Source organism: Toxorhynchites rutilus, chromosome 3 (genome assembly GCF_029784135.1).
Source record: "Toxorhynchites rutilus septentrionalis strain SRP chromosome 3, ASM2978413v1, whole genome shotgun sequence".
Lineage (NCBI taxonomy): Eukaryota > Metazoa > Arthropoda > Insecta > Diptera > Culicidae > Toxorhynchites > Toxorhynchites rutilus.
Window position 1 is genome coordinate 248216599 of NC_073746.1, and position 18114 is coordinate 248234712.

Below are 18114 nucleotides of genomic sequence, written 5' to 3' on the forward strand. Positions count from 1 at the left end.
GGGCTTGACTAGTAGGACACAGTTATTTATGAAAAATGCAAATCCAAAATGGCAATATAGGTTTTTTACAAAACCCCTTCAGTATGGGTATCTAATGAAAGAGCTTGACTAGTAGAACACAGTTATTTATGTAAAATGGAAATCCAAGATGGCGACCATTACAAAATGGCAGACTGAAAATTTTATCAAAACCCCATCAATATGGGAATCAAATGAAAGGTCTTGACTAGTAGAACACATCTATTAGAAATGAAAATCCAAAATGGTGAAATATGTATTTTTTTTCAAAACCCCGTCAATGTGGGTATCAAAGGAAAGGACTTGACTAATAGAACACAGTTATTTATGAAAAATGTAAATCCAAAATGGCGACCGTTACAAAATGGCAGATTCAGATACATTTCTTCCGAAAACCCCATCATAGTAGTATCAGATGAAATATCTTGACTAGTAGATCCCAGTTATTTATGATAAATTCAACTCCAAGATGGCCAATTACTTTTTTCATGCAACTCCCGAATATGGGTATCGAAAGAAATTATTTGACTAATATAATACCGTTAATCATGAAAACATTCCATTCGAAACATTTTAAAAATGTTTGGGATATAAAACAAGGATAAAACTGTGTCGTTATCGAAAACTGCTCTCCCGACTGATAATTCGACATGATCAACATTATATAGATCAAGAGGAATCAGTTCAAGTGATTATTAAAAAGCTCCGTAATAAATTGATTTCAGACAAGTTAGTAGCCTAACCAATACGGCTAGATCCTCGCTTCAAGCAGCAAGGTTTTAGGGATAACAGAAAGTACAACTATGCAGACCAGTCGTTGATAAGGACGCTAAAAATGACATGCATAGAATACAAGCCTACTAAGCTACCACAAATCGTTGGTGGTGAAGAGCGGTCATCTGGATGGGAGGAGTTTGATGCATTGGTTGGCAATCTTCGACCCTCACATGATCCAAAGTCGATATCAGAGTCGTCAGCGAAACCTTGCAGTTGGACCCTTCGTATGAAAATTATGTCGATGTCCGCCCTCCGGATGACTCTCAATGGCGATGTTGAATAGCAAGCATGATGGTTTATCCCCTTGTCTTAAACTTCTACGCGACTCGAAAGGGCTGATCAGTCGGGAAATGTCCCGATTTTTGTGCATTATTTGCCATAGCTGTTCTCGGTCAACTGTGTCGAATGCTGCCCTGAAGCCAACAAAAATGTGTTGCGTGGCCATGTCGTATTCCCGGCATTTTTGTAAAATTTGTCGAATTGAAAAGATTTTATCCGTGATACCGCGGGCTTCCATGAAGCTCGCTTGGTACAGGCACACGAACCTCCTCGTCAAAGGTGATAGACGTTGGGATGAAATCTGGGAGAGTATTTTGTATGCGGCGTTGATGATCGTAATGCTATGGTAGTTTTAGCATTTCAGCTTGTCGCCATCCACTCTTCCGGTCATTTTCCCTCCTCGCAGATCTTGGAAATAACCTAGTACAAGCGTTTTTCTACCATGTTTATAGAGCTCATCCGGTAGGCCGTCTTTATAGTTTTCAACAGTATCTATATCTATGAAAATGGATTTATGTCTGTCTGTCTGATTCTTATGGACTCTGCCATGTATATGGAACACAATTTTTTGTATTACTCGAGAACTAATCAAGTAAATGAAACGAAATTTGGCATGTAGAGGTTTCAGGGTGAATAAATTATTCTATGGTGGTTAGATACTCCTCCTCCATCCCTTAGGGGGGGAGGGTTGGTGGGCTGCCATGCAAATGAAACACAAATTTCTGCATTACTCGAGAATTAATCAAGCAAATGAAACCAAATTAGGTATATGGAGGTTTTAGGGCGCAATAAATGTTTTCACGGTGGTTCGACACTCCACCCCCTCTCTAAGGGAAACACAAATTTCTGCATAATTTGAGAACTAATTAAGCAAACCAAATTTGACATGTGGAGGTTTTAGAATGCAATAAATGTTTTCACAATGGTTCGACACTCCTCCCCCCTCTCTTAGGGTGGGCTGTCATACAAATGAAAAACAAATTTCTGCATAACTCGAAAACTAATCAAGCAAATGGAGCATGTGAAGGTTTTTGGGGGCACGAAACGTTTCTATGGTGAATAGACACTCCTCCCCCCTCTCTGAGGGGCGAAGAGGGGAGGGGTCTGTCTTCTATCATATCATATTTTCTGTATTAAACATTTATTCGTAACGGAGAAACATGTTATTTGCAAGTGGTTGAAAAATCTTGAACGAGAATTGTGTCTGAAAATAATCTAATATTATCATGATGGGTTTTGGTAGAAGTACTAGGAATATTATAATAAAAGGTAAATTCAACGGGGTCGATTAGAAGATCAATCAATGAACAGTTCTGCGATTGGACTCAAAATTGTAATCTGGTCCTCCTATTTGTTGCTATCAGATTCGCTAATCTCAATCAAAACGACAAAATTTGTTGTCTAACAAGTTCAATTACAGTTCTCAGCTTGGAGTTTCCGGGAGATAATTTGCCTCTCAATTCGTTAAAGTAATGTCGGAACATTTTACCCATAGGTATTTCCTCTGAATGATTTACCTAATTCATCCGTGGTCGCTATGGCGAACGGATTTCTCAATAGTAATAAATTAGCAAATGTGAGAGTAAAATATTCCAGTAATTTTCCGATGCAAGTGAGGAGGACGCTTGAAGAACTTTACAAGTTTCAGTTCTGTTCGCTTGTATTTTCAACCAAGCAAACCAAACTGCGGGTGTAATCTGCTCCTACTTTAACAACTGAAACATTATTTCCCTTCCTATTTTTGTATACCGTTCCATTGACTCTTGCCCTTTATGTGACTTCCGCCTCATATTCTGCTGTCCGCCAAATACCACACTTATATTTCATGGTCATGTCCGGGTCCCAATTCGAATCAGAAGACATTCCGATTAAATTTAGTAGCGCATGCTTCTTACGGATCGGATGTAAACAATGAATGAAATTGTATAGGTATCTATCGCAGTGTTGCCCATGGTGATACCTAATTAGAAACATGGACTTATGGGGTTTCTCAAACAAATGAATATTTGCAACCCCAATTTAAGAGTGTACATGAAACTAACTTTTTCTGAAATTTTGATAGTCGACAAAAATGGCGTTTATGGGGTTTCTCAAACAAATGGTTCAATTATTGTTTTTTTTTCCAAAATATATATTTTTATCAAGGCTCATATGGCGTTAGCCTGACGGGGCCGAAGTTCAATATTTTGACAGTTTTTCTTATTATCTATGTTAGTAATATGTAACCGATTACTCGCGGTCGGCTCGAGGTTAGTATTACAAGTGTTCTCGTAATTGGGATGTTGCTGTCTCCAATGCTCTGTACGTGTGCCCGACACGGGATACTTCCTATTGGGATGCAGCTGACCATTAATCAACAACGCCCCCCTAGTATGTACCCCATATCTAGCGTGGTGCGTCTTCTCGACTCGAGGAATCCAGGATAGAATGGTCAATAGCCGGCGCAATCATCAGCTCGTGTAGAGTTGTCATGAGCGGTACAACCTTTGGCTCTTGTTGAATCATCAGTGGACTGCACAACCTTTGGCCCGTGTATCTGTAAAGAGTGTGTGTATGTATTGCCGCGACTAAGTAAAAGTTTATAGATCGGATAGGAGGGATATGAAACAGGGACACAACGAAGGAAACATCATTAAACGTTGACATCGGCGTTTCTGAGGAACAGGTATAGATGAAGCAGAAGATCAGGATCACGGCTACCTAAGATATCCCGGACGGGGATATCCGATTGTCTGCCTTGTGCTCTCAGTGCTCTAGAGAGTTGAGAGCGAGCAGCATGGAACCGGATACACGACCAGACAACATGCTCGATGTCGTGGTAGCCATCGCCACAATCACAAAGATTGTTTGCTGCGAGCCCAATGCGATAGAGATGCGCGTTTAGGTTGTAGTGATTGGACATGAGCCGAGATATCACGCGAATGAAATCACGACCTACATTCAATCCCTTAAACCAAGCACTCGTCGAAACCTTAGGGATAATCGTGTGTAACCAACGACCGAACTCATCTTCACTCCACATGCGCTGCCAACTAACGAGTGTGTCCTGACGAGGAATGTGAAAAAAATCATTATAGGCAATTTGCCTTTCAAAAAGTGTGCCTTCTGAAGCGCCCACCTTAGCTAGCGAGTCCGCTTTCTCATTCCCCGGAATCGAGCAATGAGAGGGAACCCATGCTAAGGTAATCTTGAATAATTTTTCGACCAAAACACTCAATAGATGTCTTATTCTTGTTAGGAAATAAGATGAGCGTTTATCAACTTTCATTGAGCGGATTGCTTCTATTGAGCTGAGACTGTCTGAAAAAATAAAATAATGGTCGATGGGCAGTGTTTCAATGATCCCTAGAGCATAGTATATCGCACCCATTTCTGCGACATACACGGAACAAGGATCTTTGAGTTTGAAAGAGGCACTGGAATTTTCATTGAAGATGCCGAAGCCAGTGGACCCATTTATGAATGAACCGTCAGTAAAGAACATTTTATCAGATCCAACTTTCCCATATTTTTCCGAAAATATCGACGGAATAACATTGGAGCGTAGGTGATCTGGTATTCCATGGATTTTTTGTCGCATGGACAGATAAAAAATGACAGAGGAATTGCAAAAGTATGGGAAGCAAACTTGGTTGGAGATGCCTGGTGAAGGGTGCACGTCGTGGGTAAGGTACTCATGGTATAAAGACATAAAACTTGACTGAGGAGTCAGTTGGAGTAGATTTTCGAAGTTATCAATCACCAATGGATTCATGATCTTGCAACGGATGAGAAATCTGTAGGATAATTCTGTGAACCGAAGAGTAAGCGGGGGTACTCCTGCCAAAACTTCGAGACTCATCGTATGTGTCGAATGCAAACACCCCATGGCTATACGCAAGCAACGATATTGTATCCTCTCCAGCTTGAGAATATGAATCCTGGCAGCTGATCGGAAGCAAAAACTGCCATATTCTAACACTGACAATATCGTTGTTTTGTACAACTGAATGAGGTCTCCTGGATGGGCACCCCACCATGTTCCGGTTATTGTTTGGAGAAAATTGATTCTTTGCTGGCATTTCTGTTTCAAATACGCAATGTGTCTCCCCCAGGTACATTTAGAATCAAAATATACACCCAGGTATTTGAAAAACATAGAGTGTTGGATCGTTTTGCCGGATAGGTAAAGCTGGAATTGGGCGGGTTCGTGCTTCCTAGAAAAAACGACCATTTCAGTTTTCTCCGTAGAGAATTCGATACCCAGCTTGAAGGCCCACGTGAACAGATTGTTCATGGTATCTTGCAACGACTTTTGCAGAGCGACGGGATTAGTACCCGTGATGGAAATAACTCCATCGTCTGCAAGTTGTCTCAGCGTGCAGTCTCTAGTGAGACAATCATCCATATCATTGACGTAAAAACTGTACAAGAGGGGGCTTAGGCAGGAGCCTTGCGGTAGGCCCATAAAACTGTAACGAGAGGATTTTGAGTTACCATAAGAGAAATTCATGTGCTTTTCTGACAGTAAATTGTACAGGAAATTATTCAGAATTGGTGAAAGTCCACGATTATGAAGCTTCTCTGAGAGAATTTCCATGGAAACTGAATCAAATGCCCCTTTGATATCGAGGAAAACGGAAGCCATTTGTTCTTTGCGAGCAAATGCGATTTGGATTTCAGAAGATAGCAGCGCGAGACAATCATTCGTCCCTTTACCTCGGCGGAAGCCAAACTGCGTATTTGACAGCAAATTGTTCGTTTCGATCCACTTGTCCAAACGAAGTAGAATCATTTTCTCTAACAATTTGCGAATACAGGATAACATTGCAATCGGCCTATACGAGTTGTGATCGCAAGCCGGCTTGTTGGGTTTTCGTATGGCTATCACTCTCACTTGTCTCCAGACATGCGGGACAATATTCAGCTCCAGAAACTTGTTGAACAAGTTCAGCAAACGCTGTTTTGCCAAATCGGGAAGATTCTTCAACAAGTTGAATTTAATCTTGTCCGACCCCGGAGCTGAATTGTTACATGAGAGGAGGGCAATTGAGAATTCTACCATCGAAAAATTCTCATAATCGCATTGGAGCGGAATATCGCGTACGACGCTTTGTGCAGGAACAGAATCGGGACAAACCTTCCTTGCAAATTTGAAAATCCAACGGTCAGAGTATTCCTCACTTTCATTGGTATGGTTCCAGCCACGCATTCTTCTAGCCGTATTCCAAAGAGTACTCATAGCGGTCTCCCTTGACAAACCATTGAATTTCCGCCAATATCCACGCTTTTTTGCTTTAATCAGACCTTTTAGTTTGGCTTCTAGAGCTTGGTACTTTCGAAACCATTCCACTAATCCAGTTTTCCTGAATTTTTTGAAAGCGGATGATTTTTCAAGGTAGACCTTTGAACACTCCCTGTCCCACCAAAGTGATGGAGGACGACGTCGGAAAGTGGTAGCCGGTACACGTTTCTTTTGAGCTTGAAGTGCGCTATCGTAAATCAAACTTGATATAAAATTATACTCTTCAAGGGGAGGAAGTTCATGCATCGAAATGATTGCTTCAGATATTAATTCTGCAAATTTTCTCCAGTCAATATTCTTCGTGAGGTCATACGCAATATCGACTGACTCACTAGATTTTGATTCATTGGCGATCGATAAAATTATTGGTAGGTGATCACTACCGTGGGGATCTTGGATTACCTTCCATGTGCAATCCAGGGATAATGAAGAAGAGCAGAGAGATATGTCTAGCATGCTTGCCCGTGCAGGAGGGTTGGCTATCCTAGTTGCTTCAATTATTGTTGTAGACAGAGACTATCATATCGTTAAATTCTTTTGAAGCTAATTCAAGCTGTTGCATCGGCCTTATTCTTGTATTGAGAATTTTTGACTGAAGTTCAAATTCCCAGTGGTTTTCATTCTGTACTGTTAAGCCACCATCTCATTCAAAAATAATGTGTCTGTGATCAGACAAAGGCACCTCTTTCAAAACGTACCAGTTGTATATTTTCTTAGAAATTACCGGACTGCACACTGTTAGATCCAGAACTTCTTGTCTGATAGCGTTTGTGAATGTTGGTTCATTGCCTATATTGTTGTTTGAAGAGAGAAATTCTAAAAGACATTAACCTCGACTGTTTATGTCAGAACTTCCCAACAAAGTGTGATGAGCGTTAGAATCATAGCCGATTATGAAATCATTGTTGATTTCTCTGCAGTAATTTACAAATGCCGCAACTTCTGGGGGGGGAGCCTCAGAGACGTCGCCAGGAAAATAGCCCGACGCAATTATGTCGGATCTTCCCTTGGCGGTTGGTATCTCAACTCTGATCGCGACGTTGTTCCGCTTAATCAACTCTATTATAGGAAAGTATTCAATATTTGCATTTACTAGGACAGCAGTGCTCAAGTGGTCGAGTGGTTAGCGTCCCACATTATCTCGCCGGGGGTTCGGGTTCGATTCCCGTTCTGGTCGGGGGAATTTCTCTTCAAAGAAATTTCTTCTGACTTGCACTGTGGTCACGAAGAGAGGACAGCAGTTCTTGTAGAGTCATGCTTGTAATCGTAGAATAACTTACATGCACCTGTTCTTCTTTAGTAGACCCAAGGCTCTTGCATTAGAGCTAAATCCATAGCGTCTTTGATAAACCTCTTAGACAGCATACTCGACGCTGCTCTAGCGTGATGAAGGTTTATTTGTAGAACCTTAGTGTTCTACGTTAGTTTTGACCGCTCGTTTGGGAGAATTAGAATCCCATCTTTTTCACAAAGCTTGAATGAAGATCCTGGCAGGTTATCATGCTTCGCGAATCTTCTCTTTATCAGAATCCCTTATGACGTCTCTTAGAACTTTGTTCGCGAAGACCCCAGGTTTCCAAGGTTGTTTGAGTTTAGAGATTATGGACTGCCGGAATACGAAATGTTTTGTTTGTTGGGATTATTCATAGAGGTCCCACGTTGCGCGGGAAAGAAGGTCAACTGCATCCGTGACCTGTAGTAAGGACCCAAAACACGCATCGTTGGCCGTTGTCGTTCGTCTCGGTGTGTAGACTGTCATGTCCGATCACCGGTTCGTACATGTGTGCTCTTACGATCTGAGCATCCCCGATGACAATTTTGACGACTCGACGCGAACAACTGTCGTAGACATGTTCCAACTGGCGCGTAGAAGGATTCCCATCTACACATCGAATATCCCTACATGTTCATGTTCACATTGATGATATTGTAGTTGTAGTGCCAGCCTTTTATCATCAATACACGCATCCTCTCGCTGATCGCCTGACGCTTAATCACACGGCTTTGCATCTTGCCCAACATAATAAAGACGGTACCCAGCACGTTTGTTGTGTCGCCGCTCTGATAGTATTGGGCCCTGCGGCCATACATTCTTCGTACGTTCTCTCCTTTCCGGCAAAGTTTCTCACCATGCCTCCTTACTAGAATGGCGATGGCCATTCTCGTGATGAGACTTCCTTTTAAGGTGTAGCTAGAATGGAATTTTTGAATAAGCAGAGGTTCTTACTGAAATCAAACAATTGCTCACTTGCCTATTCAACCATTTCGTTGATTACACGTCGTTTCAAACGCAAAAACTAACGTTTTTCTTTTCCGAAGCAAGGGACGTCTGTTCACTCCGCAGCCGCTTCTCGCTATTCTGAAAACAGACGTTGTTGCTTCCTACTCCATAGATTTGTTTTGTGATTCTGAGTGTGTCAGTCCATACTTATTTCTCTTTGTTTGTAGTGCTACCAAGAGTTTGCATTTAAATATGCTCATAGTAAACCTAATTCCAGCGTCCTTCTCCGAAGCATTCCCAGGGGATATGCTTGAGGTGTGTACTTAGTTTTGATGCTTTGAGTTATTCATCTGTTCCAATATTGGGCACGCCTAATCGTTACTATAGTTATTGCACAGTTAAATTGAAAATTTGGTTGTCAATAAGAGCGCATGTCAACGTTTAATTTTTTGTTCTTTTTTACAGTTCAAATTCCAGAGTCTGAGGATGGAGGGTCGCTGTTGGGTAGCTCGAGGAAATCCCTAGCTGACACATCCGTCACATCGACAGCCGATTTGAGTGTTCTTTCCGGTGGACAAAGCCAACGGTCCCAGCAAGCATTCGAACTGTGTTATGATGACCATCCGAAAACTATCGAGAGTGGTGATGAAGGCGAAAGAGAGAGCAGTCCTGGGTGAGTAAGGTCATCATATTATCTTGAAATCTAGATCATAGTTCTGCAACCTTTTGAAATGCCACATTTCACAAGTTCCATCAATTGCACTCAACCATCGATGTCTTGTGTATTCACAATTCAAAACAATTAGTGTATGCGCTTTATTCTGAGTTTTGTTATGTTGGTAAAATATCAGTATATGTCAGGGTGATTTTTAATAATAGATTTTTGTCTTCGATTCCATCTTCTCTAAGCCATCGTTTTGTTTCAGATTACGGAAACGAGCGATTATTCTCTCGGCGAAATATAAACCAACGAAGGGCCCAACGTAAGTGTTGTGGTTTGTGTTAACACTGCTCTCTAGGGCAGTTGTTCGCGGAACATGTATATCCGTGTTGGAATGGGGAAAAAACGCTCATTTATGTATATATGTTTTTACTTTGTACTGTTCATTCTAGTGCTAGACGCGTAGAGTTCGTAACTGTTAGTAAAATAGTCTCTGTATTAGGCCATCATCTCTAGCTCATCTAGTAGAATACTTTCAAAACGCTCAAATTTTCTACGTTGTAAGTTAATTCCAGAACGTTTCAGACTATACGTCATCCACTTTTAAGACTCTGATGTTTAACGGTATATGAATCTTCATCTCGTAATCTGAAATGGTTCACAGTAATTTGCCTAATTTATCTTTTTTTTTTTCTATCTGATGATTTGTCCTGAACTTCTTCCGTGGTAGAAGTTCCCTTTGGTTCTGGACTTCCCGGTTATAAATTTGGAGCTGAAGCTGAGTTGAACTCATGATACTGAACGAACTGTAGATTTTTACGAACTTGATATTTTTACCTATTAGAGCCTAACTAGATTCTGAAATTTGGAAATACAACTTTTTTTCCCTTGCCTAGATATCTGCTGACCAGGCCACCTGTTTATGAATAAGTATCAGTTGTTGCCTTTGTCATTTTCCCAAATTTCCGCATAACTAACTAGAGGGAAACTTCCATATAACGTACATTTTACTTTCGAAATTGTACGTTATATCGAAGCATAATAAAGAACTCTGGAACATAACTTACATATAGAGATGAATGAACTGCAAAGACTAAAGCCTCTCGAAAACAAAGAATCGAATAGCTTATATTACTTTGATGGGTTCGATGTGTTGCTATCTTTCGGGAGGAGGAAGGTGACGTCACGGGTGGCGAATTCAGGAAGGTTGTGTGGGTCACGTAGCACCTTGTGGAAACACTCAGCTATCTTTGGATGTGCGACGGTCAGATTCTTGTGCCAGAAGTTCTGAACACCATCGGTGCCCGGTGCTGCCCAGTCCCTCAGGTACCGCGAGGCTTCGCGGACATCGTTCTCTCCGACAAATTTCACCACAACTCTCCTCCTCTCGTCTTAACCACATTTGCCCGTCGCGATGTTGTACTGGGGTTGCCCAAATACCAGCCCAGAAGTTCGTCACATCGCTAATATCTGGCAAACCTTCGCTGTAATCGGGCTTCTCGTGGCTAATGTGGTCGTAGAAAGCTTTCTCGTTATCTCTGAACATCCGATTTTGTTCTTGGCGCTTTGCAGAATCAGAGTAACGTTTCAGCCTTTTAGTTAGGACGCTCAACTGTTGTACTAATGTGTCGAGTTTTTTCGTCAGTTGGCGATCTCCCAGCTGACGAAGCCGCGAGCCGCCATCAGCCTTCCAATTGCAGCGCGCTTGTTTAGGATCCAATCTCCTTCGCCATTGAGGTTAACACCTTTCACGGAGATGTTGGAGCTTCTTGGCCTCACACAGTATCCTAAACTTTTAGCGGTCGCCACAGCAGCACAGTATACCTTCAGTTGCAGCTCAGGCTCAGGGGGTTGTTGTGCTGTGGCCTCCACTAGTGCTGATTCGCGTCTATTCATTCTGGTGTCCACATGATCCGTCGCCTCGTGGTATCCACAAGTGTGAATGACTGTCGTATGGCAGTCGCAGCACGTCTCGTAGGCGCAGCGTTTCTTCCGTGGTGTTGATGGTGGGGTGTTACGCCCGTTCCAGGACCAGCCCCAGTTCGGGAACCCTCCTCGGGTGATCGAATTCTTAATATTCTTGATCGTAGCTCCATTTCATGGGTGTATCTCCTTTGCCCGGGAGACAGCGGGGCGGCAAGGTATATTAGAGTCCCACCTTGCCAAAGGAACCTTTTCGGGGCGCCGCCGCTAACATGGAGAACAGACGCACTCCTAAGCCTCCAGTAACCCGGAAGGCCTTCCCCGGGAGAGATAATAATAATGAAGGCCCGTCTCATTCTCCTACATAGGTTTGAGTTGGTCGATTATCTAGTTGATAATTAATTAATACACAACCAGTTTTACATATAGTTTTACTATGCATACGTGATACATGGGAAAGAGAGAGGAACGAATTCGTTTTGGGGGAAGTCACTTCAATGAAGACAATTCGGGACATCGAAGCTGAGTTTGACAGCCAGTCTTCAGAAAACAAACGCAGCGCTGCGCTTGAGTTTAATTCTCATCAGCTCACGCTCAAAGAAACTCGTATTCTCTCTTGGTGCGAAGAGCACAAAATTTATAAGCACGGCAGCGCAAAATGTACCCGGTCTTCGTTCGTTCTAAGCAAAGCATAAAAACAACAGCGCGCCCCCATTTGAACCGTATACGCTTGTATGGAGAAAAATATCTCAACAGAGGAAGCAATCCAGATTCAAACGCGCAGTATAGAAATACGGCGCAAGCACAGCGCAAATTTCAGCGTAAAACTCAGCTTAAAACTGGGCGTAAGAACGGCGCTGACAACCAAACATTTCATATGTGTTTCGGAGCGTGCTTAGAAGCGTCTTAGAAGCGTTTTTTTTGCTGTATAAAATGACACTATCTCTGCGGTGGGAAAAATAAACACATCTTCAGGAACAAAATTATCTATGAAAATCTATTTTTTCGTATCAAATGAATATTCTATGTAATAGTGTAACGAGTTTTCTACAAGTGGTTAAAAAATAGTGAGCGAAAATAGTGTCTAGTAATGATTTTTTCGCGTTTTTTCAGGAGGCATTATTGGGAGGAAATGCAACCTGTAATGTATTGTGGACCTGACAGATATTTTCAATTTCGCTGCCGGGGAGAATCGTTTGGTCGTCGAGGGTAATTTTACTTACTTGGTGGAAAGAAATACAACGCGTTGATATAAAGATTTCTGCCACGGTTGGTTATCAATGGCTCAATCTCCTTCCTTCCTAAGCCGTTGAAGCCATTCAAGGTACCGGGTTTCACCCGTCTTCGATGTAAGGTTACGATATTTTTGGTTAATATCCTAATTTGTAATCAGGAACGACGATACAACTCGAGCGACAGTTATGCAAAACGTTATGATCATGGTTTTCAGTATTACTAACATAAGCAATTTTCCTTACTGTTAGGGCAATTTGTCCAACTTTTCAGGTCCACTTTTCATAGGCTCTAGTAAAAAGATTCTGGAGTTCTATTAGTAGGGATTACATAAGAATCAGCACTATGTGATTTGACCATGCGAACAACATTTCAAAATGATTTTCATTCAATGTTTGAAATTTTATAACTGCATTCGATTATGAAGTGAAACCTGTTTCAGTAAATTCGACTCTACCGCAGCGTATTTGTATGTTTTATAAACTGCAATAGAATGGATGAAAAAATTGCACTCAAAAATAGAGGTGTGCAAATCAGCTCATCATGATGAACAGCTCTGATCATATCAGCTCATCTAAATGAGCTGTTCTTTATGAACAGCTCTTCAGCTCAGTTGTCAGTGCCGACTTTCAATTTGGGTCCCAAACTCGATAGCCACGAAGCCAGTTTGAAAATGTTAAAATTCAAATGAAATTTTTCACACCATATTATTAATTACTTGAAACACGTATTCCAGACTATTATTTACAACAGACTCGGCGAGTACAACATTTCCGACATTTTTACTGAGGCTTTACATTACAATAGAAAGTTTTCTTCAAAAAAAAAAATCTTATGAGATTTTTGCACCGCTTGCAAACAAAGTGTTTTTCATTGAAATAGAATACTCATTTGATACACAGAAGTTAATTTTCATTAATAATTTGAATTTTAAAAACGTGTTCATTCTGCCTGAGAGCCAATTATTATTTTTGGCGCCCCCTAAACTGGTAAACAAAGCTCAATGCCGTCAACGCGAATATAACAGTTGAAAAGACGAGGGACAAATGAAACTAAACTGATGTCTTAACACGAAGAGCGAGAGACGGTCAGTTCATTTGAATCTTACAGCTCACACACTCTCTTCAATTCTACAGCTCTTTTCTCTCCTTCATCATCATCAAAGTGAGCTGAAGAGTTGTTTGATTTTTTTTTGCGAGCTGTTCCGCGTCAACTCACTTCAAAGAGTCGATTCTTCGGAACAGCTCATGAGCGGATGGCACATCTCTACTCAAAAATACAATTGGAAAAAACACGGTTTGTTTACACTTCCCTCATACAACCATAAAATCCGGTAGACGGCGACACCGTACCTTCTATGTCCCGAATTTGACTGGGAAGAATGAAATGAGATAGCAGAGTAGTAAAGGAGGAAAGTGACTAAACGCCCGACTGACTGTTTAGTCGTTTTGGCGGAGAAACTGCGTGAAGAATCCAAAAGTCATTTCCAACTGTTTACGGATATAGTCAGTCAGATAGCCAGCTAACTATCCTCAGTTGACTATGACTATGCCGAGCCCAGCACGACAGATTGCATCGAACGAGAGGTATAAATAGTTCGCTCAGTGATTTAAATTTTTAGAAGCAACTACGATTCGGCTGTCATCTAGCTAACAACCAGTCAACGGCGGTGGCGAGGGCGCCCAAAATTGGCATTATCAAGGCTTAGAGTTTAGGACATGTTTTCTAAATCGACATTTTTCAAGGTTAGAGGCGAATAACTAATCGAAAAAATGATTATTTGGTGAAAATTTTCAATAAACGCTCATGGTAACGGTACTTCACATATCGAAAGCCACTATTCATCGTAAATTTTGACTGAATGATGATTATTTGCATTTCATACTGTTTTCTCAAATCCATTTGGCTATGAGGGGAAATAGCCGTTCTTGTTTTTTATTATCTTAGATGCGTTCGTTCATATAAAGTAATCCAACAGGACAGGATAGAATATAAAGCATGATTTTGCAGCGACAAAATGACAATGAATTGTAAATAGAAACAAAATACATAGATTTGAATGTTTAATTTCTAAGGGTAATATGTCTTAACTGTGTTGAACTATTATTCAGTAGCGATTATTACGTAGTAGTACATCATTATGTAAATACGCTGTGCACGAATTGTATAAATATGCACCCTCGGGAGAATATACACTGATAACATAAAAGATTAAATTATTTGACTGGTTTTGCTTTATATTTTCTTTAGGTCCGCCGTCGGTTCAATGAGTATAGTGGCCCGGAGTCCATCGGTGCAAATGACAACACCACGAGCAATGTCACCGCAAGATGTTGTTCGCATATACGTCCCACCGGCACCCCCTGAGGAGCTACAGAAAACAACGCCTCATTCCGCTTCCACTACAACTGTGGTGGCTGCTGTTGTATCGAAGAAAGATTCGCCCGGCAAAAACACCAACAGGTATTCCAACGGGTCGAACTACTCCAGTAACGGTACACCAATAGTTGTGAGCCGCCAAAGCAACTACAACGATGACGAATTTGACGACTCTAGGACGAGAAGAAACAGTGAAATTGAGCTGTATCAACCATACAATAGCGGGAGATTCGAGTATGGAAACGACTACGGGATATCATCTTCTGTCCAGAACTATGTAACGAATGGTAGATCTACGTCAAGTTCAAGACGTGGAAGTATGTCGCGAAAATCTCCAGCCCCAATGCTCGACGGGGAGTTTATTATCGAATGCAGCCATTTAAAAAATAGAAAATACATACCAGAATATCACACCAGTCAGACCAGCTTGAACCAGGCCGGTGTGAGAGTAAGGAATGGATCCGAGAGTAATATTCATCGAATGACATCGTTTGAAGAGCTGGCTAAAAATAAATATTTGAGTGGTAGCAGTAACAGTCTTCTGAAGAATGTGAATGATGATTTTGTCATACGTCATATGGTAAAAGCGAAAGGAAACAGATTAACCAAGAGCGAAATTTATGATACTGTCGACAGTAGTGAAAGTGGGAGTAACGATCGGTACGAAGCATACACATCCGTTCATCAGAAGATTTCCAGAGGACATAAGAGTGACTACAACATACAGTACAAGAATATATCGCATAGAGGTAGTATTGGGGAAGGAAATCGTCACGAGTACAACAGCATCGAATACAAAGCATTCAAAACTCGACAAACCAGCAGAGAGAGTGGAAACGATAACAGTCCATTCGATTACGATCTTCTAACCGATGGTCGCGACGAGAATAGCGCATTGTGTAATTACGATAGATTCTTCAACAATGAAGACGACGATGAAGATAAATTGCTTAATAAATCCTCGGATGAGTCTTCTACCAGTCCACCACCTAACAAGCAGGTGCAATATGTTCAAAAAACCTCATCCCTTGCTAAAAACACCAGCAACGAGTTTATACCGTTGTTGTCTTCACCATCGTTCACAGAGCACAAAACACGAATACCTAGCCAATCGTCCTCCATCCCGGTGAGCAACAGTATGAAACGTAACAATTATTCTACAGATCCATTCCGTTTCGAGTTGTCGTCTCCTCTGACTTCTAAGAATCAGAAAAACACTGGTGAAATTGCTTCTTCTACAACTTCTCGTCTGCCCCAGCAACGACAGTCAAGCTCTCGAATTCCAGTTGTCAAGTCTCCCTCTTCCCTGCAAGGTTCAATGCGACAATCACACAAGTCTAGAATTCCATCATCCCCAATAATTTCACCGCTATCTCCCACGGGAAACACCCAATCTTACAGTCGCAACACCAACGGATCACGAATTCCTGCACCACCCTTTTCACCAACTTTGTCTGGGCCCTCTTCTCTCACATCATCACAGCGGAGTCAGTATAATTCTAGCTTAGATCGAACTCGCATTCCTTCGTCCAGCTCAGCACATCATATGCATCAGGGAGCAGACTCGAACAAAATTCGTATCAAAGTTAATCAGTCACAGTCGGTCGGATAGAGCTAAATGAACGCAAAAACTCGACAACTGCACGAGTTCCAACTCCATTCCAGTTATTAGATGGTAAGAGTTACATTTTGAGTATTTTTAAACATTGTGTTCAGATGAAGCTGTTATAAAAGAACAATTAGGATATCGCTTATCGCTACATGCGCCTATTGTTGGTCTAATTTTTCAGGAATTCATGCTTCACCATAGACGCAAAGAACAATTTTTAGTATCCGTTTTCTTTAGTTGCTATGGAATCAAAATGGGCCCCGTAAAAGTACGGCAAGAAAGCCCTACCAAATAATATTAATCGCTCAGAAAACGCTCATTAGTGAGGGCGTAAATCAAGTTTTGAGGTAACGTGCATTTATTTCAAATCATATAGTAGGAAATAATATAAAAAAGGCAAGTTCATCGCTGATGTGAAAAGAAAAGAAAAGCGTCATTGATGCATCCTGAAGTGACATCGATACGATGCTTACAGCGACAAAGCAATACTTTGGAAATTATTCAATCTTTTGTTAATATACATTCCAAAATTAACGCAACACCAACCAAGTTTTATACGGTTAAGAATCGTAACACAACGGCGAGGGAAAAATTCAATATTGTTCCGGCAACTTTTCTGTACTACAAGAAGCACTCTTGTTGAATCAACAAAATATTGAAGTATGACAATATCATCAGATATTCATTTAAAAAATTAAACAAAATAGAATCCAACGTTTCTCTGAATCTAGCACAACCACTTAACCGATACCTTGCAATCTCATCTGCTTATTTAGACGAAAAACGGACTTTACCACTCTATATTACCATTACCAATCCACGTTTATGACACAGATTCTTTACAAACAAAAAAACAGCCAAATAGAAGAAAAATCATACAATAATCAATTAAGGCTCAATCTTATGAACTCCGATAATGAATGATGACTCGATACTGCTGAATTTTGAATGACAATGTGATCAACATAACCAGGCACGATTTGATATATGTTTCCAGAGGATCGTGAATTGAAGTCTTGTTTGACAGTAGGGATCACAATATTGTTCTCGCCACCACTAATCTCGGTAACAGTTCTGCTAGATCTAACGGCGAATTAAAGTAGGATAATATGTCAGATAAAACTGTTTGGTTATTTGTTTTTTTTTTCTTTTTGTAAAATGACGATAATATATCAAAAGTGCAGAATATTTATTGATTTATTTTCTATACTTATACATTGAAAGATGAAGAAGGATGGATGAAATTATTTATATTGGAGATGGCAGAAATCTCTATCTTTGTTTGATCGTGATCTATATTGTATATCGACCGTGTATTCTATTCGACTGCATAGTCTTCTAAGAGCAACGTGCTATACCTACCGGAGGAATCTAACACTCCTGTTCTATTGAAAACATATTGAATGTGTTGACGCTGCGTACGCACTTTTTTAATAAAACGATCGAAATCGAAAAATGTTATGTTTGTGGAACGTAAAAGAAATCCAATGGCCGTCATCCGGGTGTGAATAGATCAAACGCGCTACTGAAAAAAACATAATTTGTTGGAGGGTTCATGTAATTAGGTTCAAAAATTTTTTTATATGACATGCTCAACAATCATCTGAAGATTCCTTTCGTCAATGATTTTCAAAGAGTCGCTTATTAAAATACATAAACATTATTATTTCTCTAAATAGCTCCATTTTCATTTTTATACATGGTAAAGAAATGTATTTTCAACACATGAA

At 40.7% G+C, this 18114-nt stretch overlaps 1 protein-coding gene across 9 annotated transcripts in view; it reads left to right on the top strand.

Annotated features, from left to right (window-relative positions):
* Positions 1-17834, top strand: part of LOC129776011 (uncharacterized) — a 44755-nt gene extending 26921 nt beyond the window's left edge. For 7 of the 9 annotated variants that reach the window (XM_055781376.1, XM_055781370.1, XM_055781371.1 and 4 more), the window contains 3 exons: positions 9045-9252; positions 9506-9562; positions 14647-17834. In XM_055781376.1, coding sequence (XP_055637351.1) covers positions 9045-9252; positions 9506-9562; positions 14647-16387 — 2006 coding nt within the window. In that variant the 3' untranslated portion in view covers positions 16388-17834. The remainder of the gene's footprint in view (positions 1-9044; positions 9253-9505; positions 9563-14646) is intronic. The other 2 variants (XR_008743045.1, XM_055781377.1) reach the window with 2 other exon arrangements.
* The last annotated feature ends 280 nt before the right edge of the window (positions 17835-18114 follow it).